At 52.5% G+C, this 14834-nt stretch overlaps 1 protein-coding gene across 19 annotated transcripts in view; it reads right to left on the bottom strand.

Moving 5' to 3' along the window:
- DLG2 (discs large MAGUK scaffold protein 2) overlaps positions 1-14834 on the bottom strand; it is a 603132-nt gene that overhangs the window by 147172 nt on the left and 441126 nt on the right. For all 19 annotated transcript variants that reach the window (XR_005661215.1, XM_039914987.1, XM_039914985.1 and 16 more), the window contains one exon: positions 7455-7611. Coding sequence is in view for 18 of the 19 variants with exons in the window: in XM_039914987.1 (XP_039770921.1) it covers positions 7455-7611 (157 nt within the window). In the remaining variant the exon portion in view is untranslated. The remainder of the gene's footprint in view (positions 1-7454; positions 7612-14834) is intronic.

Raw genomic sequence — 14834 nt, 5'->3', positions numbered from 1 at the left:
GAGAGCGCGATAGAACCGAGTCGATCGACACGTTCCCTGCCCGCAGTGAGCTTACAGTCCAGAGAGGGAGACCGATGTCGATAGAAACAGATAAATTATGGAGTAAGTGTTGCGGGGCTGAGGGCGGGACGCAGGGTGAAGCTCCCCAAAGCTCTGCCTCGATTTCCTCCTGCTCCACCCCCAACTCCCTCCTCTTCCTTGCATCTGAACGGAGTAGCAGCGGGGACGGGATTGACAGCACACACTGGATGAAGCGCGCTGTGCTAAGCGCTTGGGATGTTCCCAACAAGACACGGTAGCGCACCGCCCGCCCGGGAACGTGGGGTAAGGGAGGGAGGGGACAACTCTCTCGTGGGATTCGGGTCACTGAGTGTCCACAGTAAGAAAAATAAACAACTGAGGTAGTGAAGTGCCAGACACTGAGCTTGACAGAAGATAATTCCTGTCCAGCAGGGACTCGCTAAGAGGGAAGGAAAAGCGGGCATGCTTTCCCCCCACGATAGAGATGAGGAAACTGAGGTCCAGAGAGGTTAAGTGACTTGCCCCAGGTGACGGATCCATAATTAGAACCCAAGCCTCAGCCCTGCGCACTCTCCACTAGACCACACTCCTCCTTCTCCACGCTTGGACGCGAACTAATCACTCAGTCAGAAGTCTGATCCGCAGCGTGCGCTACCTCAAGAGTTTCAGGACCGTGACCGCCCTTGTTTTCTGACGCTGGGGGCTAAACACAAACACCTTCCAGGCACCAGCACGGTCTCGGGGTCAGACATCTCAGCCGGTGACCGCTCTGCTCGGGCCAACGACTCCCCCCCCCCCCCCCCCCCAGGGAAACAGACCTGAAAAATCACGCGGCAACAGACCACCACAAACCTGTCCGAAAACACGAACTCTCTCCGCTCTCCTGAGCCCCCCACCTTCAAATATTTCCCACAAAGGACAACTAGAAGTTGGGGGTCCCTCACAGCAAGCCACGGCCATTTCGGTCCTGCCTCTTTACAGACCGGTTCTCCACTCCTCTCCCTCGCGATGGAGCGTTCTGCACACACCCCTTCGGAGACCACCTTCACGGGACCCAGCTGAGTTCTAGCCCCGACTTCACCCCGGGCCTCCCAGTCGCTTATCTCTGGGCCTCTCTTCCTCATCTGTAAAATGGGGATAATTATGCCTGCTCCTCCAATCTAACAGGTTTGCAGAGGGGGCAATCTGAGATAAAGAAAAAGAAAGGCACGTTGGAAAAGTCAGGGCAGTCTGCAGATTTAAGCTGTTATTCCATGGCTTAAGCTTGAGTTGCAGCGGTGAGCAACTAGAGATACGGAGGGACCCAATCTAATCTTCGATCCAATCTGATAACTTCGTATCGACCCCGGCGAGTGCTTCATAACTGCCCTAATTATGAATGTAGCCAAAAAGGCTGATGTGGGACCGGCCTTGGTTCTCCTCCTCTCCATCCCACCCTTGCCTTAGCTCCGACGGCGCTTTCGCAACTCCCAGCCGTGGAGCCGACGGCAGAGACCCTCTCTCAACAACGGTGACCACCCCAGGGGAGGGCCAGCGGTCACCCAGTAGCTCTTCTCTCCGGCCCCAGACCCCCACCCGGGGGGAACAGACGGGTGAGGGAGGGTGGAGGGTTCGAGCCCAACCATCCCCGCTTCAGGAAATACAACTTGAACGAGAGGAAACTCGATCTCGGGAGCAGCTGACTTCCCAGTGAGCTGCTGGGATTTCCACACTTGCGGAGGACGGAATGAAAGCCAGAAGAGTCTTTTTTGAAAATGATACCTGTTCAGCGCCGTGTGCCAGGCACTGTTCTAAACGCTGGGGTAGGTACAAGGTAATGAGGTTGGACACGGTCCCTGTCCCCCATGAGGCTCACAGTCTTAATCCCCACTTTACAGATGAGATAACCGAGGCCCCAGAGAAGTGAAGTGACCTGCCCAAGGTCACTTCTGCTTCTGCTCAGATCCTCCTTCCCCACGAAGCCGTAAACTCCCCCATCTAGACTCGAAAGCTCCCCGTGGGCCGGAATCGCTTCTACCAACTCTACTGTGTCCTACTTTCCCAAGTGCTTAGTACGGTACCCTGCACACGCTAAGCACCCTATAAATACCTCGGATCGACAAATGACCACTGACCGACTGAATGACGGAAGATACCCCTTTCTTTAAATTCTGACCGTGGGGTCATCTGTGCGTAATCCAGCCCTCGGCACAGTGCTTCGGGCCATCGGAATCAGTCGACCGTCGGCATCTATCGAGCTCTCGCTGCAAGCGGGGCGCCGTACTGACTCTGGAACCGGGGTGACAGGCCATTTGCCTCACGCATCATCTCCAGTTACATAAAGCAGTCGGCTCCGGCTGAAGTCGTTATACGAATCGAGACGTCGGATGTCGGTTCCCGATCTCCTGCCCGCTGAATTTTCCTTCCCCTCTCCCCCTCTCCGGGACAAAAGGCTTTCGTCTCCCTGCTCTTCCGCCGCCGCCTCCGTCGTCTTTCCCGGCCGTCCCCACCTGAGCTCGCCTCTTACCTTCCTCCTCCTCCTCCTGCCGCCGCTCTGTCCCGCTCGCTGCCGATCTGCCTCTCCTCATCCGAGCTGCCTCCTCCCCAGAGCTCTCTCTCCTGCTGCATCTTGGCCGCTCCCTCCCGCAGGCGGAGTCTCCCTCCTGTTCCTGCCTCTCCCGGAGAGCACACCCATCTCCGAATGGCCTTTCCTCATTGGAAACGTGAAGCCGAGGCCTCCAGAGCCCTCCCCAGCTCAAAGGACAGGAGGACGTTCGGAGAAGACGGGGTCCGGCCTAACCCCGGGCTCCCCGCGCTCACCTCGCCCGGTCGGCGTCCAACCGACCGGCCCGACCGGCTCTCCTGACGGCAACGATGCCTTCTGACAACTGTCCGTTGCGGGCCAGTTTGGGGGACCCAACCTGGTGGCCCCGAGCCCCCCGAATGTACACGGGCCAGCCCCGCCCGAATCGCATTTCTTTATATTTTTTCAAAATTCTCATCGGCTTCGCGAGTGAACCCCTCTCTCCGTCTTGCCTCGGACCGCACTTGGATCTGTGTTGTTATCATTACGCAATTCGCTAAGCGCTTACTATGTACCAAGCACTGCTCTAAGCACTGGGGAAGATACGAGGGAATCAGGTGGGATACAGTCGCTGTCCCACGTGGGGCTCACAGGCTTCACCCCCATTTTACAGATGAGGTCAATGAGGCAGAGAGAAGTGACTTGCCCCAGGTCACACAGCAGACAAGTGGGAGAGAGCCGGGATTGGAACCCACGTCCTCCGATTCCCAGACCCGTTGCCGCTAGACCGTGCTGCTTTTGAACCCTCTGGACGCTTGATATTCAGACCACCCTCAGCCCCCCAGCACAGCCTGCCCGGTTCCACCACTCGTCAGCTGTGTGACCGTGGGCAAGTCACTTCACCTCCCTGGGCCTCAGTTACCTCATCTGTCAAATGGGGATGAAGACTGTGAGTCTCAAGTGGGACAACCTGATTACCGTGTAACTACCCCAGCGCTTAGAACAGTGCTCTGCACATAGTAAGCGCTTAATAAATGCCAACATTATTATTAAGTCACTTCACTTCTCCGGGCCTCAGTTCCCTCATCTGTAAAATGGGGATTAAGACTGTGACCTTCACGCGGGACAACCTGATTACCCTGTACCTAGCCCAGCGCTTAGCGCGTAGTAAGCGCTTAACAGATACCAACATGATTATTATTATATAGTAAGCGCTTAACAAATACGGTTGTTATTATTTAGTATTATACCCACAGTTTTGAAATTTCTGTTAATGTCTGTCCCTTCGGGTCTGTAAGCTCTTTGTGGACAGGGAGTGTGTCTTACCCACTCCATTGTACTGTACTCCCTCCAAGTGCTTAGCGCAGTCCTCTGCTCCCAGTAAGCACTCAACGAATATCACCGATCGACTAATCGTCTTTCCCAACCCCTTCAAAGACACAGCTCTCGGTAATAATAATAATAATAATAATACTGTTGGTATTTGTTAAGCGCTCACTATGTGCAGAGCACTGTTCTAAGCGCCGGGGTAGGTACAGGGTAATCACGTTGTCCCACGTGAGGCTCCCAGTCTTCATCCCCATTTTACAGATGAGGGAACTGAGGCCCGGAGAAGTGACGTGACTTGCCCACGGTCACACAGCTGACAAGGGGCAGAGTCGGGATTCGAACCCAGGACCTCTGACTCCCGAGGCCGGGCTCTTTCCACTGAGCCACGCTGCTTCTCCGTACCCTGTCCTTAGAGTGGACGGTCCTCGTGGGCAGCAGACGCACCCTGTACTTCTGCCGTACTTTCCCTAACGCTTTGCCCAGCGTGTTGCAACCCGCGGGTTCTCGATAAATAACATCACTGCTATCACTCTCCCCACTCCCACCAAGAAAAGTCTAGAACCTGGGTTCTAATCCCCGCTCCCCAACTTGTCCGCTGTGTGACCTTGGGCAAGTCACTTCACTGCCCTGGGCCTGTTTCCTCATCCGCAAAATGGGGATTCCTGACCTATTCTCCCTCCTTCTCGGGGTTCGAAGACGACGCACGGAAATTGGAGCGTGTGCCGGTGCGACCGGGTGAAACCCGAGCCTGGAGGACGTTCCCTCCCACGACGGACCTCGACCCCGGCGGCGCTTGCTACGCTCAGGGCCTGAAGTCACTCTCTCTTCTCTTTTATGGTGGTGCCACCTTCTTCACAGTCTGACAGCACTCCCGGCTGCACGGTCCTCCTTGAATTACCCCCAGATGGCCTACGGTTATAGCATTTCGATGCGAATTTAGGCTCTCTTCAGGCGTTCTTTCATTCCTGCTCACGGTGCTCTCTTTTCAGCTCCTCCAGAGCAGCTGTTTGGGCACCTCGCTCCCAGACGCGCCGAGCCCCGGTCTCTGGGAACGACATTACGGAGGGATCTCGTCCCTCCTCCTCAGCCTAGTGGAAAGAGCATGGGCTTGGGAGTCAGAGGACCTGGGTTCTAATCCCCGCTCCCCAACCCGTCTGCTGTGTGACGTTGGACAAGTCGCTTCACTTCTCCGGGCCTGTTTCCTCATCGGCCAAATAGGGACTCGTGATCTATTCTCCCTCCTTCTTCGACTGCGAGCCCTCTTCGGACCCGACCGCCTTATATTCATTCAGTAGTATTTGCTGAGCGCTTACTATGTGCAGAGCACCGTACTCAGCGCTTGGAATGTACAAATCGGCAACAGATAGAGGCAGTCCCTGCCCTCCGACGGGCTTACGGTCTAATCGGGGGGAGACGGACGGACGAGGACGATGGCGATAAACAGAATCGAGGGGAAGGACATCTCACTGAAACAATAGCGAATAAATAGAATCCAGGCGACGTACATCTCTTTAACAAAATAAATAGGGTGATGAAGATATAAACAGTCGAGCGGACGAGTACAGTGCCGAGGGGAGGGGACGGGAAGGGGGGGGGGAGCGGAGGGAAAGGGGGGAGAAGAGGGTTTGGCTGCGGAGAGGTGAAGGGGGGGTAAGAGGGAGCAGAGGGAAAAGGGGAGCTCAGTCTGGGAAGGCCTCTTGGAGGAGGTGAGCTTTAAGTCGGGTTTTGAAGAGGGGAAGAGAATAAGCGCTCGAGCGCAGTTCTTGCCCCACAGTAAGCACTTAAAAAATATAATCATCGTCATCACCATCACGATTCCCAGTCTTGCAACTGGAAGCGGATCGGCGTGGGGAAGGAAAAAAAGCAGATTTGGACCGGAGGAAAGAGGGCCTCGTTTCATAGGAAGACAATCAGAGTCCCGCCTGCCAACTCCCCTCTTCTCGGTGAATCTGGTTATCAAGTGTCGTTAACAGGATCTTGTTTGGGAATCATTTGGCTGATGGTTTTAATTCATGGGATTCCATAAAGCGCAAACCTGCCAAATCCGGGTGAACTCCAGGCCTGCGCCGCCCCCTTGTGGGGTTTTTTAGAAAATGACCTTTTTGAGCCGAGTTATTTCTATTTTAATCGCCCAGGTTGGAAGAGATTTGACAAATCTCCCGGTCATCTCGGCCCCCTCTGGACACCGGCACCTTTCTGATCCAACGGATCCCGCTAACCTACCTCTCTGCACTCAAAAATCAAGCCATCGAAGGATGGAATGAGGGCTTGGTGCAGAGCGCTGTTCTATGCGCGACAAATAGCTGCGAAGGAGTTGATAATCCAGCTGGGGAGATGGACCCTAAAATGAATACCACTGGAGAGGCGGAGCACTTTTAATCTCGACACACTTTCGGAGTCACCTGCTCTCCTGCTATTAATTCTTTCTACACGTCTCTCCCTGTTTCCACAACGTCTGTCCCACCTCCGCCACTTGTCAGCTGTGTGACTGTGGGCAAGTCACTTAACTTCTCTGGGCCTCAGTGACCTCATCTGTAAAATGGGGATGAAGACTGTGAGCCTCATGTGGGACAAACTGATTACCCTGTATACCCCAGCGCTTAGAACAGTGCTCTGCACGTAGTAAGTGCTTAACAAATACCAACGTTATTATTATTATTACTATTCGATCCTAAGCCTCTTAAGGTCGGGGGGGGGTCACCTTTCTTACTTTACTCGTCCTCTCCCCAGCGCCGATAAAGTGGTCTGAAGAAGTTGGTGCTTAATCAATACTGACTTAATGAAATGAGTATATCAATAATAACAGTGGTAACTAACCATAATTGCGATGTTGGTCGAGCACCTACGTACCGAGCACCGTGCTAAGTGCTGCGGTCAATGAGAAGTAATCAGGTCCGCCCGAGTCTCTGTCCTACGTGGGGCTCGTAGTCCGAGGGGAGTGAGGATAGGAATTTCACCCCCATTTTAGAGATGAGGAAACCGAGGCCCGGAGAAATGATTTGCCCACGGGCCCACGGCAGGTAAGTGGCAGATTCGGGATGGGAACCGGGAGCTGCGCAGTGAGAAACGGCAGTAGGGTCAAGGGGGTTCGGGCCCGTCCACCGGCAAGCGGTCCCCAACGGGCCGCCGGAGGGAACCGCGACGGATGCCCCGTCGGTATCGCTGACGATGGACGTGAGGGAAGCAGCTTGGTGTAGTGGATGGAACATGGGGCCGGGAATCAGGAGGTCAAGGATTCTGATCCCGACTCCGTCACTTAGCTGCTGTGTGACCTTGGGCGAGTCACTTCACTTCTCTGTGCCTCACTTGCGTCATCTGTAAAATGGGGATCGAGACCTGAGCCCCCACGAGGGACGGGGACTGCGTCCGACCCACCCCAGCGCTTAGTACAGTGCCCGGCACATAGTAAGCACTTAACAAACGCCATTATTATTATTATTATTATTATTATTATTGTGTCCCTCACACGGGCCTCCCGGAGACCCGCTGCCCCCTCGTCGACTGCCCGCCGGGTGGGACGGACCCGCGAGGGGGGACTTTGCGTGGACCGGCCTGGGAGAGATCAGACAACCGAACGGACGGGACCGCCCCAGGTACTCACAGAGAGAATCTGGTCCCCCCGCTGGAGCTCCCCGCTCAGATCCGCCGGCCCGCCCGCCAGGATGAAGGACACAAAGATGCCTTCTCCGTCTTCTCCTCCCACGATGTTAAAGCCCAGCCCGGTGGAGCCCTTATGCAAGACGACCTTCCGAGGCTCCCTGGGGAGATAAAGGACATTGCTCAGACCCGGACCCGCCCCAGTCGGCATCTCTTCCTCTGTCTCGGCCGGGCCCCGTCCTCTCTCCGAGGCACCCTGGTACCCCCCTCGCCCCCCGCCGTGGAAACCAAACTCATTAAGAAAGAGGCTAATGAAGGAACGGATGCCCCACTTTTCATATTCCCCTTGGTGGGCACTCAGCCGACCCCCTCGGCTAGTTCCTTCCCAATTTTAACGCCGTCTGCCGGCACGGGAGAGTCTCCTGCCTCCACGAGTAACACCCGGTGAGGTCTACTGCTGGATAAGCACCAAGAAGAATCAATTCGTGATTGGCATTTCCTGACACTCTTGTGTGGGCAGAGCACTGGACTGAGATCTACAATACAACAGAGTCGGTAGACACAATCCCTGCCCACAAGGAGCTTATAGTCTTCAAGGGCAGCTTACGGTCTGCAGAAGGATAAAGTCACTTTGAAATCTGTTGTGGGCACACGGTGAGGCCGTGACTCTGCAGCCCCAAATAAACACGCACATAAACAAATACACACTGGACGACAACATGCGTTCACGGTTGGACGTATTTGTTCCAAGAAGACCAAATCACACGTTGACCGGATCTTCACGGCCCAGAGCGGACAAAAAAGGCCAAACGCACAGTCGAAATCCCACCTTTTCTTAATGATTCCCTCTCCTTTAACCAGCTAATTAATATCAGAGACTTAATAATTGAGGGGGAAGTCCCCACCATCGGATAGGATAGTTTTAGGTGAGGCGGTACGGCCGGAGTACCCTACCATGAAATTCCATCCTTGTGGGAGCAGATGGACGATAATCAAATCAGACCCAATCCCCGTCACACGGGGGCTCCGTCTGAGATGGAGGGAGAACAAGCTACTTTTTATCTCCATTTTACAGATAAAGAAATTGAGGAATGGGGAGATTAAGTGACTTCCCCAAGCTCAGATGGCTGGCAAGTGGTGGAACAGGGTCTACAACCTCGGTTTGCTGCCTCCCGGGACCGTGCGCTCTCCACTAGACCACACCGCCTCCCAAACGTGAAGTGATTACAACAGAAATGGGAATTGGCCCGGGCCGTGGGACGCCGGTGTCTCTGGGTGGACTGGCCAGCTGCTCCAATCAGGGTGCCCTTTACCGTGAATATCCGGTCCACTCTCCATCCTTTGGGGTCAGGGATGATTCTTCAAACAACAGCAACTTTCCAGTCCAACAGCCCATGGTGAAACGGCCATGGATTCCTTATCTTTCCCCCAGCCGTAAGAACGAGCATCTCCCTCGGTTTGTTCCGAGCCAACCCCCGATCCCGAGGTGGGGAGATTATTTGTGCCATTTACTGAGCGCTTACTGTGGGTAGAGCACTGTACCAAGCACTTCGGAGAGTACAGTATAACAGAGTTGGTAGACACGGTCCCTGCCCACAACAAATAGCTTACAATCTGAAGGAGAAGCTTACATTCTAGAGGAGGATTTTACAGTCTAGATATTCAGTGAAGAATCCAACGACATCACGTTCTCTAAATGTTTGGCCTAAATCTCTTTTTTTTTTTTTTTTTGTCTCGGTGGGTTTCCAGGGAATATCTTCATGGGGTCGAGGGTAAATATTCTTTAAAACACTCTCTCTCTCTCTCTCTCTCTCTCTCTCTCTCTCAATACCCTCCTCCGGAAGACATCGCAAGGTGCGTTCTCGGTTTGTTATTATGCATAAAGTCCTTGACCAGGCAAATTGAATCTCTTCTTCACACTGAAGTCAAAGCAAGATCAACTTCTGATTAAATGTCATCCTGTCTGATTATGAAGTTGCCGAGTCTCTGCCTTGCGACTTTTTAGTGTTTGGAAATGTCAGCACGGAGATTCGTCCTTTTCTGTTTCTCTCCAAATGACTCCGGAGGGTAAATAGGGGGTTTGCGTATTTCTCTGATACATCCTGCATTCTCTCCTCTCTTTACCCTTTAATTGAAACTGCCTTTCATTCCCAAAGAAGAAGAAACAGTCTCCTTGTTTGCCTTGATGAATTTAAATTTGGATCAAAACCTACCATCGAGGCATAGATACTTTCCCCAGTGGCAGGTACCTGCCTGGTTCTCTCTTCATATTTGAATCCTCAAAGCAGAGCTAGAGAAAGCATTTTCATATATTTAAAGGGGAAATTGTAGCCATTAAGAGCTCTCCGTCGTTAAATGAATGATCTTTCTCTGAGCTATCATTAGTGCTGCAATAGAATGCGAAAACATCAGGAAATCAGTGGGCTCGGAAAAGCTAATATTTGATAACAGAACCTTTATTTTTTTTTAAATCTTGGTAAATATGTATCCTGAAGGCAAAGCTCGTCTAATGAGGGAAGAAGAAAGTCGTCGTTCGCCCTTGAGCACTGTGGGTTTGTAGAACTCTGATGAATGAATGAACGATTTGCCGTTCATCCGATGGGAAGTGAGGCCAAGTGTCACAGAATCGGAAGTGTGACGCACGTTGGGGTGCCTGAATCTCGACTCCTGGAAGCCTCTGCAATGGACCGGTCATTTGGAGGAGTAAAAAAATAAATCGAAAAGGACAGCAAGGCAGAGAGAGGGCATCTTTCCCTGTGGAACTGGGATTTACAAGTCTGCGATTGGAAAAAGGCAAGAGAGGGCCAGGCCTCAAACTCGGCAAACTGCGGAAGTGCTTAAGTTCAGAGTGGCTCCATGGCAACTGACCGTGAAATCACAACAATAACAGTAATTGTGGTGTTTGCTAAGTGCTTGCTAAAGGTCAAGCCTCGGGGGAGATTAAAGATAATCCGACTGGGCACAGTCCTTGTCCCACAGGGGGCTCGCGGACTAAGCGGCAGGGAGAATAGGTATTAAATCCCCAGTTTGCAGATGAGGAAACCGAGGCCCAGAGAAGTTAAGTGACTTGCCCGAGGTTACAGAACAGGGGCCCTCACTACACTATAAACTCACTGTGCGTCTACCAACTCTGTTGCACTGTATCTTCCCAGCGCTCAGTACAGTGCTCTACACAGCGAGCGCTCCATCACTACGACCCACTGACCAGAGGAGGGGGGATTAGAACCCAGATCCTTCCGACTCCCCGGCCCGTGCTCTATCCACTAGGCATGCGGTTTCCCCCACGCTGAAAGACGCTAATTGTTCCCGAGTGACCCGGTTCAGCTGTAATGATCACCCTCAGGCCCAACGTTGAATTAAGGGCGGTCCATCGGGCAGCGTGAGTCTGCCGGACCCGGGTCACGGGAGACTCGGTGGACGGCCGGAGCCGGAAAACTGGCTCCGCTCCCTAACTCTTCCAACAGCAGATGGCATCCGCCGTCCGGCTCCGAGGACGGAGGCTGGCACTGGCAGCGGGGTTGGCTTTCGACGCTTCACTGCCCCATCTCTCTCCCGTTAGGTCCCCTCGGCACCAATTCGACACGGACATATCCCTTTTGCCACCAATACTTCTTACGGTGGCACCTCCTATTTCTCCTCTTTCCGGGAATGAGAGCGTGGAGTAGAAAGGAGTGCAGGGCAGGGGTTGAGAGAGGCAGCAAATATATATATATATATATATATATACACATATATATAATATACATATTATATACATATATATATATATATAATAATGTTGGTATTAAGTGCTTACGATGTGCAAAGCTCTGTTCTAAACACTGGGGGATACAAGGTGACCACACTCTCCCTCATGGGACTCACAGTCTTCATCCCCATTTTACAGATGAGGTAACTGAGGCCCAGAGAAGTGAAGTGACCTGCCCAAAGTCACACCGCTGACAAGTGCCGGAGCCGGGATTAGAACCCATGACCTCTCTATATGTACATATATATATATATATATATACGTATAAATATACACACACAAATGATATCTGTTAAGTGCTTACTATGTGCCAGCCCATTGCACTAAGCCCTGGGGTAGCTGATGACAACAATAATAATAATTTTGGTATTTGTTAAGCGCTTACTATGTGCTAAGCGCTGTTCTAAACGCTGGGGTAGATACAAGGTAATCAGGTTGGACACAGTCCCTGCCCCACATGGGGCTCCAAGTCTCAATCCCCATTTTAGAGAAGAGGCAACTGAGGCACAGAGAAGTTAAGTCACTCGGCCCAAGGTGACACAGCAGAGAAGTGCGGAGCCGGGATCAGAACCCCTGACCTCTGACTCCCGAGCCCGCGCTCCTGCCACCAGGCCCCGCCGCTTCAGTGATACAAGATGATCAGGTTGGACGCGGTCCGTGTCCCACATGGGGCTCCCGGTCTTCAACCCCAATTCACAGGTGAGGAAACGGAAGCCCAGAGAAGTGAAATGACTTGCCCAGGGTCACGCAGCGGACAAGGGCTGGAGCCGGGATTAGAAGCCAGGTCCTCCTGACTCCCAGGCCCGGGCTCTATCCAGGAGGCCGTGCTGCAGTGAGACGAGATGAGGTCCATAATGGGTGGCTGGAGGGAGGAGGAGGGGGGATGGACGGTCCATTCCCAGCCCTGAGAAGGGATGTCCGGAAGGGCAACCGGCACCTGGCCCCTCCAAGAAAGAAAACGTCGGAGACGGAATCCCGGACCATTGGTTTAAAACAGTACTGGTGCGCCTCGCGGGCAAGGACCATGTCGTCTACCTCTATTGTACATCCCCGAGTGCTTAGTACAGTGCCCAACTTGTAGTAGGTGCTCAATAAATGCCATTGATTGACTGACTGATTTTCTGCTTCTGTCGGGGCAGGGAACGGGTAACCGGAAATCCCTGCTTCCCCTTACCTCTGCCCTATTTGAATAAATTATTAAGAGGTCGAGGAGGATTACGTTGGAGGAGAGGCTGTTGGATTTGGCGAGGGGGATATCACCGGTGACCGATGAGAGAGCAGTTTCTGAGAAGCCAAGGGGGCGGAAGCCGGACCGGAAGGGGGTCGAGGAGAGAATTGGAGGAGGGGAAGTGGAGACAGCGGGTGCGGGCAACTCGATCAAGGAGTCGGAACGGCAGGAGGGAGACGGGGCGGTAACTGGAACCGTGGGGTTAAGGGAGGTTATTTTTTTAGGACAGGGCAGACAAGGGTACGTTTGGAAGCAGGGGGGAAGGTGCCTTTGGAGAGTGAAGCCACTTATCGAGCACTTACTGTGTGCAGAGCACTGTACTGAACGCTTGGGAGACGTGACCCCGGCCCTCATGAACAAGAGTTTTTCTACTTGATGATTAGACTCGGAACTCATACGGGATTAGACCGTAAGCCCGTCAAAGGGCAGGGACCGTCTCTATCTGTTACCCATTTGTCCATTCCAAGCGCTTAGTACAGTGCTCTGCACATAGTAAGCACTCAATAAAAACTACTGAATGAACGAATACGGGACGGGGACTGTGGCCAATCCGACTAATTTATATCCTCCCCAGTGCCCAGAACAGTGTTTGCCATGTAGCAAGCTCTTACAAATAGAGTAATTCTTTTTACGGTATTTGTTTAACATTTATTACGTGTCTAAGCACTGGAAAAGGTACAGGTTAATTAGGTAGGATGCGGTCCCTGACCCGAAAGGGGCTCACAGTCTAGATGGGAGAACGGGTATCCCTATTCTACGGTTGAGGAAACCGAAGCACAGCAAGCAACTGGCAGAGCCGGGATGAGAACGCTGATCCTTCTGATTCCTAGACCGGTGCTCTATCCACTAGGCCGCGCTGCTTCTCGAAAATAATAACGATAATAGTGACGATAATAACGATGATGATGCAGAGAGGAATGGGCAACCACGCGAAGTTCTGGGGGAGTGGGAAAGAAGACAGGTACAGAATGACGTCTTAGAAAATTAATCCAGGCAGCAGAGGGAAATATAGAGGCTGGAGGCAAGAAGGCCAGGAAGAAACCTGAGTCCCTAATACGGGTGCCAGGAGTTTGGGATTCACAGATCGAAATGGAAAAAAAAAAAAAGCCAGCATTCCAACCCCGCGACTCCTTGAACTCGATCGATTTCTAAATGCCCTAAAAGCACTCGTCTCCAGAGCATTCTGATGCCTTGTTTTGCAATAACGGGATTGCGGCGCTGAACTGATTTCCAGTACTCACTAAACAGAGAAATATGCTAATGGAAATGCTGTTAAAGACCATTTTTCTATGGAAAATGAAAAATGGCTCCCAGCTAGGGCTCGGGGCAGTGATTATATGCTGAATTATTCCTCCCTACCTGACAACCAGCAGGAGATGCACAGAACCAATTTCAGCGTCGGGCTGAGAGCTCTTCACGCATATCAAAACTTTCACAAACATTCTCTGGCCTCTCCATCAGCCTCCCCGTCCCCGTGACGATGCTTCTGGTCGAGCTCCCGCATCCCCTCGCCCCGCCGACTCCCCCTTGGCCTCGCACTTCTAAGTGGTCCACGGCCCAGGCTGGCTGGTCTACATTCTACGTTGTCGAAGCGGCGTGGCTCGGTGAAAAAGAGCCCGGGCTTGGGAGTCAGAGGTCATGGGTTCGAATCCCTGCTCCGCCGCTTGTCAGCTGCGTGACTTTGGGCAAGCCACTTCACTTCTCTGCGCCTCAGTTCGCTCATCTGCAAAATGGGGATGAAGACTGGGAGCCCCACGGGGGACAACCTGATCACCTTGTATCTCCCAGCGCTTAGAACAGTGCTATACACATAGAACTTAACAAATGCCATCGTTATTATTACATTCAAATAAACCAATCAACAGTGAAAAGCACTGCCCCTAATGCTTGTACTAAAGCGTCAGAAAAGAAGGGAGGGAGAGAGGAAGGGAGAATACAGGCACACGTGGAAATGAAAAATCTCCGCAGGAAATCTCATTTCTTAACTCTATGAGTCAGTCTCCTTCACTTCAGTGAGAATTAACCTGGAATTATTGTCAAAGTTCTTGTGCCCCAAATTGAGCAAAACAATAATTCAGCCGCGAAATTCCTTCAGGATTTCCCTTTTCCTAAATGAAGCTGTTTGCTCTCTTGCTGTGTCTACGAACATTCCTGCTGGCTTTCCCCTCCCTCGTTAACGTCGGGTACGGGGCTCTATTAAGGCCCGTTCTTCCCCCTAAAATTGATCGATGGATATCTGTTGTGTGCCGAGTACTGTACCCAGTGGTTGGGAAAATCCAGTCCAACAGACTTGGTGGACAAGAGCCCACAAAGAGCTTACAGTCTACAGGGGGAGACAGTCATTAAAATAGATTAGGGCTAGGGAAGATAAATATTTACACAAGTGCTGTGGGGCCGGGGCGAGTATA

Source organism: Ornithorhynchus anatinus, chromosome 20, assembly GCF_004115215.2.
Source record: "Ornithorhynchus anatinus isolate Pmale09 chromosome 20, mOrnAna1.pri.v4, whole genome shotgun sequence".
Lineage (NCBI taxonomy): Eukaryota > Metazoa > Chordata > Mammalia > Monotremata > Ornithorhynchidae > Ornithorhynchus > Ornithorhynchus anatinus.
This window is presented reverse-complemented; position numbering and strand designations above follow the sequence as displayed.